The sequence below is a fragment of the Pithys albifrons genome, chromosome 2 (assembly GCF_047495875.1).
Source record: "Pithys albifrons albifrons isolate INPA30051 chromosome 2, PitAlb_v1, whole genome shotgun sequence".
Taxonomy (NCBI): Eukaryota; Metazoa; Chordata; class Aves; order Passeriformes; family Thamnophilidae; genus Pithys; species Pithys albifrons.
Genome location: NC_092459.1, coordinates 53,725,508 through 53,743,505, shown reverse-complemented (window position 1 = coordinate 53,743,505; position 17,998 = coordinate 53,725,508). Strand labels below are relative to the sequence as shown.

The 17,998-nt window shown below is 38.2% G+C and overlaps 1 protein-coding gene across 2 annotated transcripts in view; it reads left to right on the top strand.

Annotated features, from left to right (window-relative positions):
- ECHDC1 (ethylmalonyl-CoA decarboxylase 1) overlaps positions 1 to 17,998 on the top strand; it is a 51,613-nt gene that overhangs the window by 16,378 nt on the left and 17,237 nt on the right. For both annotated transcript variants that reach the window (XM_071549025.1, XM_071549026.1), the window contains exons 4-5: positions 2,806 to 2,858; positions 4,819 to 4,899. In XM_071549025.1, the coding sequence (XP_071405126.1) occupies positions 2,806 to 2,858; positions 4,819 to 4,899 (134 nt within the window). The remainder of the gene's footprint in view (positions 1 to 2,805; positions 2,859 to 4,818; positions 4,900 to 17,998) is intronic.

The following is a 17,998-nucleotide window of genomic DNA, read 5'->3' as shown; positions in this document are numbered from 1 at the left end:
GTAGTTGCAGAAAAGACTTTTAATTTATTCAACCAGTTGATTGAGGGAAGATTGTATTTTTCATAACCTTCAATACTGTTGCTTTTGCCTATGGTGTAAGATAGGCAGAATAATGGCCAAGAACACTGAAGGATGTTCATGCCCCCTAGTGGCTCTTCGTCCCTTTCTTCCTCTTTATTCTCTTCGCCTTTGTCCACCTTCTCCCATGTTCAGTGGTTACTAACTCTGAAACAACCCCAGGTGCCCTGCCTGTTCTTATTTGCAGAGTGCTAACATTATGTACCCAAATCACAGAAGGCAAAGGAATAGTGGAATGTAAAGGAAAAATTATTTTTCTTTCTGTCTTTGTAATCATGGTTCTAAAGAGCAAGAACCTGATTCTGGAGTGAGACTTGAAAAGCTGCCTAGCTGAAAAGCAGGAGTGGCTCTTGAAAGAACAGCTGAGAGGAAGAAGGCACAAAGGAGAATTCTGCTTTCCTTGGTCCCCTCCTAGAAGCCCTAGGAGAGAGGTTCCCAAGCAGTAAGCCATGGAGAGAGGACTTTGGAGCAATTAGAGATGATCTGGAAACACTGTTGTGTCTGTAGTGAAAGTGAACTCTAAGCTCTTGCATCAATAAGAGCCAGTGTCACTGTTTTTTGACTTTGTGAAGGTGACTTTCTTCTTCTTGGTCTCCTCTAGCCCCACTGAAAGCTTTTAATCCTTTTCTTCCATATGTAGTGCATACTGTATTTTACCTCCCTTTCTGCTTATTAGATTTCTTCTTACTTCGAGGATAGTATTAGAGCTGAAAATATAATTGTTCCACTACACTGCAGCGAACACCTCTTAGAATATTTTTTTGAACAGTAGCCTTATTTTTCTTATCAGAAAGGCTTGAAGGGTTTATTGGTCAGGACTCAAGCAATTGTAATTTTTTTTTTCCAGAATGTTTTCTGTGCAGACATTTTTCCATGGAATACACAGTCATTTCTCTACCAGCTGAACATATGAAGACCTTTCTTTTTGTCTATTCAGTCATTGCATTTTTCAAGCTGGTCTGTTCTGGAATTAATCTTTAACTACTGTTTTGGATTTCGACAAATTGAGAGGGCCAGTTTGAATGCAAGGACTCTGCTGTGATGAAGTGAAAAATTATATTCTATGAAGACCTTTGTGCAGCTTGATCCTGACAGTTATAGTATGGGAATTGTGCAAGTCTGTATCTGAGAACTAGTACCTTGTATGTTTGTGTAAGTTTTGAACTTAGCTATTCAGACAGCTACCATGATGGATTTGAATGTTCTTTAACTTAGAATAGAAATACTGCTACTGTTCTTAATGGATGTAGGAGATGGCTACAGTGATAACTAAAAGCCTCTTTGTAAAACAACATGTACTGGAATTTTCAATCAGGCCTTAAGTGTAATCAAACTGAATTCGCTGTTTCTTGTCATGGCAGCTTTTATCTGTCAGAGATCTGTGCCTAAACACCATAATGCTGGTTGGCACTGGGCACTGAAATTGACCTACTATTATTTCAAGGTCATATTCCAAAGATAGAGAAGCTTTTAATTCAGGAACATTCTTTAACTTGCCAACCCTTGTAAAACGGTGGTTTAGAAATTAATAAATTCCAGTAAAGAAATATTGGTTGGTTTTGGTTTGTTTGGATTTATTTTTTTTTTGTATTATTTAAAAGACATGCTAAAATTGTTACTTACTGGATTTTTTTATTTCTACAGTGTCCAGACACAATTTTTTTTAAATCTGGGATAAATAGTATGTGTAGTTTAATTCAATATGTATGTGAACATGGTGACACTTAGTCATTTTGCCCAGTTATTTGTCCAGTTCCTGGTTAATACTAGATGTCTGGGAAAGAGTATAATAAGAGGGAAGGCAGATAGATAATGATTTTGCTACAAAATATTCACTCAGTCCCCAGCAATTTGTGACTAAGAATTCTAGAGCTAGAGATGTTACCTTCTATGTTAATAACCTCTTGTTTATTTTTCTGTTGTGAGTTTATCCAGTTGTTCTTGATTTCATGTAGAGGATGTAATGCCCTGCTGCCAAGTGTTCCACATTTTAACTACACGTTGTCGAAGAAATGCTTAGTTTGAACGTAGCAGCAGCAGCTTATTTTATTTGGAGCCCTTTAGTTCTTGTACTGGATTAGAAAGGAGCAATTGTACCTTATTCACTACAGATTGCAAGGTGATGTAAAACATAAAGGATGAGAGAAATAAGAAGAATCTTCTTTCTGTTTTGGTTTCAGGTTTCTTGTTTGTTTTGGTTTGAGTTTTTGTATTTGGTCAGGTTTTTGGTTTTTTTTTTGTTTTGTTTTTGTGGTTGGTTTGGTTTTGTTTTTAGCTGAAGTGCTTTTGACCCAAACAATAAAAGATTAAATTAGTAAATTGTATCTTGTGTAAAACTTTACGGATTTGGAACAGTAAAGGGTATACAGTGCACTATGGTCCTATACAGCCTTTAAAAACTCAATTTATGGATGTTTAACTTGAAGTGAGAAAAGGAAAGTCAGAGAAAAGAGTGTGAAATTTCACATTATAGAAATTCAATATTGCAATTACTTTAATGGTGGCTTAATTGTAAGTGAAATATATGTAAGTCTACGACCTGATTTATACTAGGTTTTCTCTTTGTGCCTGGTGGGGTTGGACTGGAATTTAAGCAAGGTGAACCAAAGGGAAAAAAGCCCAGCTAAAGTAAATACAAAGAATACTTACTCCTGTCTTCTCCATCTGTGTGTTTAATTGCTTCACATTAAGATCACTTAATGTTTTTTCATTTCCTATTCTTTGTAGGATGGGATGAATATGTGCATGTTTATGCAAAACACCTTAACCAGACTTACGAGGTAATGTATTTTATTTATTCTTCTTTATGAAGTAATTATAAGTCTTGGAATGTATTTTGGCTACCTTTTTAATGAGATGTTTAAAGTTAAATACATAGTTTTAGCTACATTATTTTGCATTGTAGACCTTGCATTTACACACATTACTCAGGTAGGTATTTATGGACTAAAATTAGACCTTGACATTTTGCAACTATTAGACTTTCCAGAGATTGGAACAGGAAAAAACCCTATTGGCTTATATGTATGGAGCTGTGAGATCCCTAGAGTTAAGGAAATATAGGCCTTCAAATTTTCTGAAACTGACTTCTGTAAGTCAGTGGGAATTGGAAACTCTTAAATAACAAGCAGGGATAGCTTATGCAGCCTACACAGGTAACATTTATTTGATATATTTATTTAATCTTCCCACTTCATAAGAGAAATGTATTCAGTTCTGCCATCTGGTACTTCTGAAAAACACTTTTTCCTTCAGATTTAGCTTACCTTAATTTATGAAATACACTTGTGGAAAAGTCTGTCTTTTTTTGCTCAGAACTCTTTGGAGATAAATACTCTTTGTTTTCAAATATTCTTTGTTTTCAAATAATCTATATGAGAAAACATTATGAATAAACCTTTTTTCTGTAAAATTGCCCAGGAGATTGGAGACTTACAGTAGTAGTACTGTAAGGAATCCTCAGCATTGGAATCAATTTGCATAAGTTGGTCTCCACATAGTCAAAATCGATGAGGCAAAGCAAAGAGGCAGAAGATATGGGAAGGTTAACACCCCATATCAGGTGTGTTGACTTAGCATAACTTGAAGTAGTGGTTCAGGAGAAACAGTGAACTGCTGTCTGGGAATATCTGTTGTAGATGAGATTAGTTTCCCTCAGAGAGAGCTTAGACTGACTGTGATCCTGAAAGAGGTGCCTTGAACAGATGTGCGTGTGGATGTAGGGGTCTTGGACTCTTCTGGTTTCATAAACCACACTAAAAATGAGGTCTCCCTCTTCCAGTTGTTCACTTTTGCCGTGCATTGTATGAAGTGTGCTGCAGCTTATAAGTTAATTTGGGTCATAAGGAAGTGTTGGTGCTTCTGTTAAAGTAGAACTAAAATCAAACATGTGGTCATGATTGGGAAGCTGACTTTTGAATGTGGTTTGAAAACTGCTCAATAAATTAAAAGTTTCTTCCTAGTGAAAGATGAAACACTTGTATCAGCATACAAATTCTTTGACTAGCCAATTGTTTTCATTTCTTAGGGAATTTGGCTTATTCTAAGTAAGTCACTGTTCATTAGTATTCATTTCACAATGACAGTGGGGAAACATACTCTTCCTTCCCTCTGTCCTTTGAATTACCTTGAACATGATTAAATATCTTGAGCATGATTAAATGCAACATCAAAAAAGATAACATACTGCTTGTTTCCTCAAATGGTTTTGTAAGGACAAAAAAGAAAAAGGTTTTGTTGATGACTGAGATTGCAGCACTCTGAAGAAGCTGCTGAAGCTGTCATGCTAAATCTCATTATTTTAAGATAACTCAGCCCTTCACTTCTTTGTGTCCCTTTCTGCTGCTTTCTGTAGTGTACTGGGGTACGGTAGAATCTTGTGGTGGTGTCCTGTCACTCCTCCTTACAGATAGTCTTTTTAGGTATAATCTATAGCAGGTATGTTTCATAATGTATATTTTCAAAACATTTATTTTTCAATACATGATCTTCTTTATTTTGATTCTGTTTGATACATCTGTCTTGCTGTTTCATTTTGGGATTCCATATCAATTATGCAATAGTAATTTGACATAAATGGAATCGGTATTGTGCTGCTTGCCCAAAAAGATGTAGTTATTTGAATGAATTGCAACAGTTTATTTTTTTAAACTTCTACTATAGAGATGGTTTGGTTGAACTGCTTTCTAATTTCTAAAAGATTGAAAGCTTGAATTTTGCTTACAAACCTCTCATGTGTAGGTTGCCTTTGATCAGTGTTGCAGTAGTCCAGGGAAAAGCTTTTGGAGGAGGAGCAGAACTTACCACAGCGTGTGATTTCAGGTAAGACTAACAATTTGAGTAGAAGTTGTATTGGGTCAGTGATTTAATGACTGTCCATGTGAAATGTGGGAAGCTTGATGTACCACTTTTACCAGGAGTCTTGTGCCTGTGTTCCAAGGTGTTTGGAACTAGACTTTGTCAGCAGACTTCACAGGAAAGTGCATGTCCTGATAGTACAGAACAAAGATTATTTACTTCCAGGTTGTACAATTTGAATCACTTTATAAAACAAGAGCAATAAGGAATTTAAGCAACCAAGTGGGTTCAACTCACCCTGGAGTGACAGGTAGGAGGACTGCAAAATTGTGTACCTCCCTGTATCTTTTAATGTGGGTAAGTAAAAATAAATAAATAAATAGATTCATTAATTTTTTTACTATTTGTAGCATAACTTTGTGATGTACAGTTCTTGAAACAAGAGTCTGAAATGCAGGGGAAAGCAAAACAGGCCTCTGTTTTTTTCTGTACAGAGGCTGGCATTTGCCAGCATGAAACAACTAGCAAAAAACCAAAGGGCTTTAATTAAAGAGGCAAAACGGGAATGGGAAGAAACTGAAATAATAAAATAGCCCTTTTTATAAACCGTTGCTAATGTGCAAACAGCCTGCAGATGTAACAGCATAAGCACTGTGAGCAGCCTCTCTGAAAATGAGGAGGTTTTAGTGAAGTTTTTTAATAAGAAAAGGAAAGGTACTCTTTAAGAGGGCCTTAGTGCCTGAAGTGGAAAGGGATTGTCCAGAACAAGCTGAAAGTAAGTACATTCAAAAGTAATACTAAGCAAAGTAAACTAGACTATCACAGCATTGTTCCAGGTATCAGGAACAGTCTTTTGGATAGAGGAGATGCTATCTGCATTGTCTGAGCCACTCAGAAGCAATCTTCTTTTGCTTTGAAAGTAGCTGTGGCAGAATCTTCCATATCTGCTCAGCATATGGTGAGCTGAAACCCTAGCTCTGACTTTGAGTACAGCCTGTGTTACAAATGCCTGGGAAACATGCAGAGAGGTTTGACAGCTGCAGCGCTGACAGGAGAATGCACCTGGGAGACTCAGTAGACCCTTCTATATTTGTGAGCCCGTTGACAGAAAGTGTATCTTGTTATCCCTAAACAGGAGTTTAGGGAATGTGAACATAATGAAATGGAAATCTTTTGGCTTTCTAAAATACGAAGTCTCTACTTATACTCCAGCTATGTTGTTTTGACATACTCTGTAATTATAGGCATTGTCAAGTAGCTCTTATTTGCATGAATTGAGCAGCTGCAATTTCTCTCATGTACTGCCATAATTTTCATAATAACTACAGCTGTTGATCCATCTTCCATTACTTTCTAACACACCCATCTAGTGCAACTAAATAACAGCAATTCAGGAATGGTAAATGGGACTTAATTAATAACAGCAACAAGATAGAGAAACATACTCTGTGCTATTATTGCTCCTGAATTTGAGAATTTTAATACTGGGAGACAAAATTCCTGGGCTTTTTTTGAGAACTGTAAGTAGATATTAGGGCAACAGGTATTTTATCCTGAGTCACTAGATGACAAAAGAACTTGACGCAGAAATCAGAGAGATTCAATTTTTTCCTTGAATAAACTGAACATTTTATGTTTTAACAACAAAATGAGTTTGTTGTAGCTGCTTTTAATTCTTAATTTTCAAGTACAGTTCTGTTTTCTCAGTTACTGTGTAAGCTACCAAACTGCTTGGTTTTGGCTTGAAATATTTTCTTGGTTTTATTTCTGCGACTTTGTACTACATTAACTATACTGATACTGTTGGATCAACTGACTTGAACCAAAATGACCTATGTACCTCCTCTGAAATGTGCTCTGGCAGCATCATGCACATCTCTACTAAAGTAGAGGTGCAATCAAATCCAATTTTAAAATAGCTGAAGTAGTTTAAGATGGTACTGATGCATTCTTCCTGTAGCAGTTCTTGTGGCTGGCTAATTGTCTCACTCTTATTTAAGCTGGCTGATTTTAAATTGGATTAGGGAGGGCTTCTGTGAACTTTGGCATATTTATTGCTGACATAAGGACAATGATGAAAAGTGAAAGCATTTTAGGGCAGTCCACCTTGGATCTGGAGGAAGAGGTCTTCTTGAGAAAGAAGTCTTCTCGATTGTAGCCGCTTTATGGGTTGTTGCATTATGACTCTCCAGAACGGCAGCATCTTCAGAGATCATAAAAATATTATTAGGGGAAAAAATCAAACTAATCCAGACAAGAACAAGGCAGTTAAAATCCTTTCAGACATTTTTGGAAAGATTAAGCTTCTGACACTGAGCCTCTGAAGTGGCTTATGGATTCTGCTGCCAATTTTGTGGTTCTGCATGGCACAGGAGCCATTTCAGTGAGATGCAGAAATGAATGTGATATTGGATTCAGTGATGCAATTTTACAAATAATTGAAGCACCTGTATGGGATCCCTATATGCAGGAACTTGGAATGTATCTTATACTTACACAGTGTGTGAAGGTAAGGAGAACTGATTTGGCACAGTTGGTTGAGAAATTTACTCAGGAAGACAGGAATGATAGTGGACTATTGGGCAATAAGCTAACAGATATGGGGAAGAGACAGTCGGTAATGAATCCATTTGTGCAATTAGTAGATCACAATGATCTCTGAGCGCAGTAGCTGCAGTGCTCTACCAACCAATAGCCAGAATAACTAACTTTGAATTCTGAACTGTCTTGTCTTCATTTCATGTTGGTGCCTTTGAGAAATCTTGCTGGGGCAATGTCTCTGTAAGTCTTTTAAACACATCTACAGCTTCAAAATTTTGTGCTACATCACTTGGCAAGTGGACTTCCATTGCACCTGAGTGCATATAGTTTCTTTCCCCTTACCCACTTTTTCCTCTCTAATGCTATGGCAAAGTAGAGGTGTGTCACCACCATGTCAATCAAATGTAAAAGGTGGTGCCTCAAGCCAGAGGATAAGAGTGCAAAGATAGAAAGCTGTCCATTTCTCTTACCATTGATCTCAGAATGGGCTCATAGGCAGAAACAGCAGTATTCACCTTTTCTTGTTTAGAAAAGAAATTAATGAACTATAATTTCTTCAGCTGTAGTTGATGTTGCTTAGTTAAACTGCAAAGGGCCAGTTTCATTACTTTTGTAAGTGCTGAGCTAATTATTAGCTCATGCTAGCAATACTGTGTTTGTCGAGTTTGCCTTCCTGCATTTTAGTTGTAGGTTTTTTATTTTTGTGAAATATGTAGGCATGCTTAGTATTAGATTTTAAGGTGTTAGACTTGTTCCATGAAACACTAGTATGAGATACAATGAAACAGAAATTTTACTGAATAGCTTTTGGTGTGTGTCTTCCTGTGATAACTGATGTTTATTTACTTTTACAAGTATGTGTTTTGTGCATTAAATGCCATTTATAGGAAATGAAAGGAGCAGAAGATAATACAACTGTGGCATAGATGTAGGCCCACTATGACCAATTTTTCAGTTGTTTCACCTTTCGAGAGGGAGGAGTAAGGGAAGCTATAAAGACTTTAGTATTCTATATTTCTCTCTGTGCAAGGATTTGGCCTTTTAGTTTCATCAGGAGGACCATTTAGGTGCACAGTATGCTGCTGTTTCAAATAACCGTGCCTCAGTACATCATAGCATTTTTCACTGGGCATGATAAGAGCGTAACAGGATAGGATTCACATATTCATGAGTTCTTGTAAACCCCAGGCTCACAAAGCACTTTTCATTCAAGTGACTGTCACATTGCTACACATCATCAGGAAAGAATGAATTGCCAAATCTGAGAGTGGGTTCTCTGTAGAAGCCTAAAAGATAGGGGGGCTAATGGGTATGTCTCAAACACCATTAGCTGGATAGCCATGAAGCCAGCCAAGGATTTTTCGTAATAACAGCAAGGGATTGTTGGTAATAAAACACTGTGAGAAAGAACAGGATGTGGCTGGAGAAGGGGACCATGTGGAGATAGGGCAGCACTTTTCTGGGATAACATTCTTTTTCATGCTTCTGGACATAAGCACAATACAGTACAGTGCAAGCACAGGGATGAGGTCAAGAAGCAGACAAGACCACCAAAGACACCCGAAGCCCTCCAACCCATTTCCACAAAGGTCTAGAAGAGAGCATCATAACTAATTTGCATTAAAAGCAAGAAGCTTATCTCCAGGACAGGGAAAACTTGTCTATAAAAGGGTACTGCCACAGAGTCTGGGCATGCATGTGCCCCAGGACCCTGGACACCCCAGCTGGATCAGTGCTGGAGCCAGGACCAGTTATCTCTCTTTTTCTGTCTGTCTTCCTGTCTTTCTCTCTGTCCCTCTTTAATTCATCTTTCTCTCTCTTCCCTTTCACTCTACCCCTTTATCCAAAACCCACTGCCATGTGCTTATGCTGGGAGGTCAGGGACTAACATACCAATTTTCATGCCAAGCATATAATTTATTCATTAAACTCTGTAAGCTTTTGTGGACCCTCTGACTTTTGCCCTTCCTTTTGACTAGAAGCATTTATGAATATTGGGTTCTCCTTTCCCCTTAAGAGTGGGACACCACATTCTCACAACTTCAGGTGCTTGCTAAGTGGCATAGATCACTTTCTTAAACTATATAGAATTTTTTTGTATATAAATATACACACACACTTTATATATATAAAATCTCCTGCACATTAGTTGGTAATTTAGAATTCCAATGCAGTCATACATCATTTCATATTTTTAGAGCCTTAGGAGGTTTGTTAGTACAGGTTTCTGATGAATTTTCAGAGAGATGGATTAGGGTTTTAGAAGTCTCACATTGCCTTCCTTTAAGAAGGCTGTTCTTATTTTTTACCTGGTACATTTGATGTCTGGTTAAGTAATCACAGCACTGCTAGAGATGGATTCAAGAGCTTATGTTATTTGACTTGTATTTATGGACTGGTATTGTTTTTTATTTTCCAGTTTTCATTTGGGTTTGATTTTCATGTGTTTACAATTATCCAGGCAGATGATGTTGAGAAATAGTCTACAATTCAAATTTACCACTGTTTGATTTTAGTGCAAATGTAAATAACAGCCACAAAGCATGAATTTGTGCTGATCTTTTCTTTTTGAACTTATCTTTTTGTGGGGATTTACTTCATGGCAAGTTGGTTTTTTATTCCCTTGGTAGGCTAAACCTTTTCATCCTGGGTAAATGAGATTTTTCTTATCAGCATGTGTCTACATTTTAGACCACTTGTACCATGCAATCTTATATCGTTTCTGTTGAACAGTCCTGTCTGCAGCTGATAAAATGTGCTGCATGATAATAAAGAGAGATAGTCCAGATAATGGAAAGCTTATATAAGACAGATTTTAGAGAATGCAGATCTGGGTCCATGCTAATACTTGCTCATACACTGTTGGTCCACCATAGGGAAGCATTCAAAACTCAAAAGGAACTAGTCCAGGGAGAGTACACTGAAATTGTCCATTATGCTTGGATCTGTGAAGTGACTGATTCCTGGTTTAGTTAAACTGCTTGCAGATATTTAAGTTTGACACACCATTGCTGATCTTCACTATTAATTTTTTTTATATGTGCATGTAATCAGATAGCTCCACGAGTTGAATAAAATGAAGTCTTAGACGCACATACATTTTCAAGTCTGTTTACTTTGAGGTGAGGTTATATTGAGCTGTGGCCTCATGAGTACAGATGGCCTGAACAGCTTAGCTGAATGTGGGAGGAGCGTGTCTCTAGTACATATTTCCAGCTCACTGTTTACCTCTGGTTTGCCAAGCACCTGCAAAGATGCCTGTATGAGTCAATTATCTCACTGAAAAGCAACAGAAAGCCTGTTTTTTCCTGTTCTTTCACTGAGTTAAAGTGGCTTGTAAAGGGATATAGTATTAGCTACAGCCACTGTAAAGAGGAACTAAGTCTGTAGGAGATGGCAGAGAACAGGAGGAGGTAACAATACAGTCCTCTCCTTTTGGCTCAAGGGAGCTGTTACATAGCCTCAGTTTCTCCTGAAGCCACAGCTTTCAACTGCCTAACTTTGTACTGGATCAGCTTCCAGAGGATATCTTCCAGGGTCCTTGTTAGCTATCTCAGCTTTCAGTCCTGTCGTGTTATTGAAGGACTGTGAAAAGAACTCTTCCTCTATCGCTCTAAGTAGCAATATAGTTAACATTATAGATCTCTGAAGGGCAGTCACCCATATTAGAGTTACTGTTAATTGAAATGACCACATGTTCCTCAAATGTTTCAATTTCCCTGCATTTTTGCAAGTGTAAGTAGGTGTTCTGTGGATCTCAGCCTACTTTCATTGTAAATACTGTCTTCGAAACCGCAACTTATAGTCTTCCTCTTCAACCCCCATGTCTTTGTTTCATCTGTGATTCAAAGCAACCCGATGTCTTTGTGAAGATCTAGAGCCTCACAGGCTGGATCTCTGTATTCCTCTTCCTTCCAGATTTATTGAAAACTGTGTGAAAAAAGACTCCAAACTGTTTGAATCTGTTAACCTTTGTGGCTTCATCTTCCTACTTCTTCCTGGATTCTGTAGTTAGTAAGAAATTAATTATTACTGCTGTAACTCAGCAGTCATAGTAAGAATAAATCAAATTGTAAATTCTTAAGTTAAACAGATTCCTATTGTCCTTAAACTGTTGTGTCTATAAGAACTGCTGTATCCATGGTCTGTTACTAGGTGTTTTCCTCCAGTAGTCCTGTTTTGTGTGCTGATGATTCATATTCATAAACAACAAGCAAATATAGAGACTGAGGAAAACCCAATTATTTAAATTAGCATGGTCTTCTGTGTGTGCATGTGTGTGTGTAAGAGAGAAAAATTGTAAATAAAAGGATAGCAGGGAAAATTACACTTTTGGTCATAATTCGTCACAGTCTTAGGCATATTTATGGAGGATCTGTTACAGTTTGCTGAAAATGTGCCTGCTACTTGTCCAGGCAGTTAGTGATCTAGGCTGGCTTCAGATCCCCATCAGTATAACTGGTATGCAATCTCAAAAAGTAAAGAGGAGAAGCAGTGGGTTACTGCTTTAATGTAGAATGTTAATGTTAAATTATCTATCCTATTTTTGCCTTTTTGAGTTATGTCATTGTGCACTTCCTCCTCTCCCCTGCCCTGCCCCAAAATATCTCTAAAATCACATATCATATCTGGAAAAGTTAAAACTTACTTCACAGCCAATGTGATAATTTTAAAAAAACACACAACCCTCAGCATTTTTTGTTTGAAATTAACATGACAAAATGGCAACATCGCTGGTGATTTCAACTAAGTGTATGATCTCTCTTTGCTTTAGTCAAAAATCGTTGTGTAGGATGTGCAAATGCAGCATCAGTAGCACCACATGCAGAGACAGCTGAATTTCAAAGTGTGTCTTGTTACCTCATGCCTTGTGAAGAGTTGTTAGTGTGATGTTAGGTTGTATTTTAAATCCTTTAATGCTGTGAGTTGCAGAAATCTTATGTATCAAATGCATCATAAAGTATTAGGGCAGCTCAAACCTTGTATCTCTTAGGGCTGATGCCAAGAAATGCTGTTCCTTTCCAGTCAGCTGAGTTCAGGCAAGTGAGGTGATCCTTGCCTTTTTGACATTTCAGCTGCCAAGCTCTGAGACAGTGTTGGGAAGCTCCTACTCCTCTTTCTGTATCAGCAGTAGAGATGAGCAGAGAACGTGACTGAATGTTCCTGCTTTAAGAGACTCTTGAACTTCGTCCAGGGGAATTTTGTTCTGTTTTTGTTGGTCTTGATAAACATATATGATGGAAATAAAGATATAGGATATGTTGTTTATAATTTCAGTTATAAACATACTTGCATATGCTGCATGAAAGTGTGCACATAATTTAAAAAATAAAATATTTTCTCTTTGGTAAAATGTCACTGGATCTTTTCTGATGGAAATTTTTGCTTTAGTCTAAAAGGCATATCTGTTGTTGAAAATACTTGCTTGAGTGAAATCTGAATAGATCTAGTTTCTTTTTTGGAAGGAAAGACTCATGTAACATTTCATATTCCAAGCATGAGTAATTTTTCTGTGAGCATTATTTTGGTGTTCACTTACTTTCATGTTGAGGCTTTGGCAGCCTGTAAAGAATAGCTAAAACCTCCTTCACTGGTAAGACCCAAGTGCTATGTCAAGGTGAGAACTATTCAGAAGATAATTGTGTGGTAAACAATGTGCCTGAGACCCACTGACACCAGGGGAATACAAATGAAGTCATATCTGGGAATTGGAGGAGGAGAATGCTAGTAAGACTTTGGTCATTAGCAGGAACGGAGAATTGGGGTGGTAGACCATGGATTGCTGTTGTGCAACTGCATGGAGTAAGGACAGTCCAGGCACTGCCTCTTGAATGGTGGGGCTTCAGTTCCACTCTATGGCACTGGGTGATTCATGCCATTTTTGGAGTTTTTACTATACTCTTCAGGGGAAGTATTGCTCCCCAGTGTAACTATCTGCTTTATTCTCTTGGTGCTGTGTGTCCTTAAACTGTGATCTAAGCCCTGTATGTGTTCCATAAGCCTTTGTAAAGCCATGCTGCTCCTCCCCAGTGTGCGCATGGGAGTGTTGCCAAACCAGTCCAAGGCAGCACCAATAGATGGAGAACTCTTCAGTGCTATCTGTATAACTGTAAAAAGCTTGTCTCTCGTACTTGGGAAAGGCCTTTTAATTTACTTTTTCTGCTGTTTTCTGGAACTACTCAACTCACTTGAATGCTTAGGCCCAAGTTGGGGTGAGGGAATGGTGTGTGGCTCACACAGCCTTTATATCGCACTACAGCTTGCAAAGTGGCCACCCGATGCGTATGTGCAGTGCATGCCAAGTGGCGAGGCAGTGCTGGAGGGCTGCACAAGCCCCCTGGCCAGTCCTCTCCCCACTTTCACAGCCCACCATGGTGGGGATCATACCTTGGGCTGCAGGAACTCCCTGAGAGTATTGCATGCCGGCCTAAAGAAGTGTCATCCTGGGAAATGGGGCAGAATTGCTTTGCAGTTTGGCCAAATAATTTTCTTTCCTGACAGTTTATTGAAAAATTACTGCAGAGAGGAAAAAATAAAGAACAAGGCTCATCTTACTTCTTTTAATACTGCATGTGGAGTTTTAATCAGTCATGCTTTTTTGGGCCCCTATTTCTTGCCCTGTGATCTTCTGTCTAATTCAGTTTTTCATTCCTGCTACAGAAAATGTCTTTCTGTAATTTCTAATATTCAGCTTCATTTATCCCTTTTAGAAGAAATGTAGCTTTTTATAGCATGCTTTTTTCTCTCTGGCTTCGGCAAAACCATGGGTAAGAAAGTGTCAAGCCTGAAGTAAAAAAATAGCTTTAAAACCCCTAATCTAAGGTGTGCTGGTGAGCCTCCATCTGTGCCTGACTCCTGGGAGATTCTGGTCCAGAATGAGATTGGAAGTCTGTGGATGGCAGCCAGGATGACAGTAGACATCACCTGCAGGAGACTTTTGGGGGGCCCTGCCTATCTTGCCTTGTTTGACGCTGCCCTACTCCCCTTGCAGGGTATTAGCAGCAGCTTCTTTGCCCATGTTTCCTTCCTTCTATAATCCCTCTCTCAAACTAACAATTATCTGGTCCTCTTTTAGCCCCTCTCATTTGATCAGGAAAGTGCTTAAGAAATAAACCCTTTTCACTTTTCTAGTTCTTACACAGCCGTGTCTAGACCAGTTTTAGTCTGGGTCTTGCCCAATCTCACAGAGTGTGCTCTGCTGCTGTACTGAGCTCCTTTGTGCTGCTGATAGGCCTTTTATCAGTGCAGACTTTTCTACTGATAAAATGCTTTTTTTTTGCCTTCTTTTTTTTTTCGGGCGTGCAGTTTTCTGTATCTGCCTATTATAATTTAACTCCTGTTACCCAAAGGGCTTTTTTTCTAGTAATATTTTTGTGTTTCTACCTTGAAATGATTTCCTTTGGAAGTTGTAATCTTGCAGCCTCTTTGAGTTGAATTCATTGCTTTTGGAAGCTCATCTTCCTTTGACTATCCCCATACTGGGCAATAGAGTTGGAGTTATCTACACCTTAAACTCCTATTTATTCTTGGAGACCATATTCCTCCTAAAATGGCTCATGTCTGTTTAGCAATTTCTGCTCTGATGTCCCTATGTTACAACTCTGTCTCTAGTTCTTCCCATTGTCTTCCATTTTTTAGATCCAGGACTCCATTTTTCAGAATTTTAGCATCAACCAAATGTTTTATGTCTTCGGATGAAAGTATAATTTTGTCATTATTTCTTCTGCATTTCATTTGACTCTGGGTGATGTGAGAAAGCATGGTAGAATTGCATTATAAATACCTATTTTAAGGCCTCGTTTGAAGAGTTCATCTCTCATTGTTTAGGTCCTTCTATTCCCCTCTGCGAAGTGCACTGGAGTTTCCCAGGCAACTTAGAAGAATGTTAACTCTTGTTCAAGAAAATACATCTGTAATTAGGAGTGTATTTATTTTATCTGATTTTGACCTGATCTTTAGGGTTCCATACAATGCGTTGTAAAATCTGACTGGAGGACAGCAAAGGTAGGGAGTAAAGGCTACATGTGCTAGGGAGGCAGGAGGTATTTTTCTAGGCTACTTTAAGTAAATTTTGGGGTTTAGGTTTTGTGGCAAGTAGGGGGAAAATCAATGCACTAAGAGTGTTGCAAAAGAATTCAGTAACTATAAATAAATGTCCATATAATCTGTATGACAATTTGAAAAGAGCTGTGAGAAAAGCGAGCTCCTGTTGTGGTGAAATTTCTTAGGCTATCATCAAGCCTACTCCTTTGACATCGAGTTTTAGAGCATGCCTAGAACATTCTGTATGTAGGGGGTTTGGTGGGAATTTTTGTTTCAATTTGGTTTTCGGGTTTCATTTTGATTTATTTAAACCTCAAGTGAAAAAGGTATATTGTTTTTTGATTTGAATTGTTGGTTTGGGTTTTTTTTAAACATTGAAAGGTTTTGAGAGGGATGGCTTTCTGATGGGCTTTTTAAAATAGTAAAGCTGATAAACAGGAAAGATCATGAGTGTGCACAGTCTTTTCTTAGCCTGTATAGAAATTTGGGATTGCAGCGCAGCATTGAGAAATGTATCTAAAATAAGCACAAGGAACACAGTTTCCCCAAACTATCTTTAAACCATCTTGTCTTAATTTTTATATTCTTTATGTTCTTTAGTAGCTACCATTCAGTCATCTGTCAAGTGAGTATCTGTGACTAAAGGATTTACAGAAAGAGCAAAGATTTGGGGGGTTTGCTTTTTTGATGCTAGTCTGCAGACTATCACCACAAGCATGTAGCACAAATCCTTAGCTTTTATCATTTTTACAGTATTTTCACTTTGGAAATCTCACTTTGTGTTGTCACAGCTCAGAAGCAGCAATGTCTACAATATCCAATTGCCTTATTATTTCTCTGCATAGGGCAGAAACAAAAGAAGCTCACAATGAGAGAGAAGATATGGGAGAAGTGCAGGGGAAATTAATACTAGGAGGTTGTGCTGGGGCAACATGGAACAGTTGCAGCTTGCTTATATTCCCTGCAGTGGTCCAGTTCAAAATTCTGCTAAGTAGAATTAGAAAATAGTTATTGATTAAGTGTTTAATTAGGGCTTTTTGCTCCTTTACAGTCTATCCAATTAATCAAGTGAGATTGAGAGAAAAGTGAAATTACGTCTAACTCTTCTTAGGATGAATCTAATTGTTAAAATTTTCGGAGAACTAAGGTAGGTTTTTTTGGTGATAGCAGGTGTAATAAGCTGAATTTAGCTGTTTTGTCTAGATAATTCCTTTTCACAGTATCTAAGTAATTATTTGATAGTGTAGTGATAAAGAGAATGCTGAGACACTGCACTGGAGAGGCAGAGATGGATTAATTCAGCCCAGCTTGCTCTTTGGAGGAGACTCTCTTATTCTTCAGGGTCTAATTCTAAACCATCTATCATGAAAATTGAAGTAAGGACTGGAAGCTGCTCATCAGCAACTTTGCTGACTGGCTAAATTATTGTAGTGTGGGACTGCATGTTTCTTCTGCAAAATATTCTTCCCACAGTACCTTGCTGTTCAAAATTCATTTTTATTGCAAAAATAACTGGTTCATGCAGTTGTCATTTTAAAATGAGTTTCTGTAGTAACTGTGAAAGGCTTGTGTATTGGAATACTGAACAAGGCTTACACAAAACAAGTTATCAGTCCTAGAACACAATGGTGTTGTGTAATTAACTATCAGTATTTAGGTTTCCAGGTTAGGTCTTTGCAGGCACAAACTACAGCATTAATTTTAGTCAGTACTCTTCATTTCAGGCTTTCTGTGGCTTTGTGAAAATGTCAAGGTGGTGGTTCATATTGAGGTCATGTTCTCAAGGCTATACTCAGGAATTACTTCTGTTGTTAAAGGACTCTGGAAAAGGTAGGGATGAGTTTTGCAGCAACTTGCAGAGCAGCATTCATATACAAGGCCTCAAAAATTTGTATCTTAGTGCTAAGGAAGTTCTGTAGTTTCTCACACGTGCTTTAACATCTGTCTGTCCATAGTGGGGAGAAATAGGATTTAGGCATATTAAGTGGAAAGGTACATGATATCTGGTGTATCTTTCTGACTCTAAGATTTGGAACTCAGATATCAGAGGTGGATTGAGGATTACGTGCAAATTAAACTTTGCAGGTCCACATGCCATGCTAAAGAAGATGGGGAGAAGGCAGAGAGACAGGAGTCCAAACCCCTCAGTATGTGATACATGAACCATTCAGTATAGTGTGAAGGTGCAGCAGTGGTTGACTGATTCGTCCTTGCCCAAGCTTCAGGCTAATAGCATTTGCAGTCCCAATTAATTGCTCCTTGTGGTCCAGCTTTCAGGGCTGCCACCTCCCTGTGGTGTGATCCCTAGGCATCCTGCCTGAGCCAAGGAACTGAAGTTACAGAATTGTCTGGCTGCATTTGCAGAAAAGGTGACATCTCTCTGGTATGACCCGACCCAGAAGGGGAGGGGTAACACAGGTTCTTGTTAATAAATCCCTTGGGGTGGATTAGAGTGAAATTACACTGAATATTTTAGAATGGTTTGTTTCAAAGGTAAACAGGTATGTTGCTGTTTTGGGTGTTATCATCTATNCTTAAG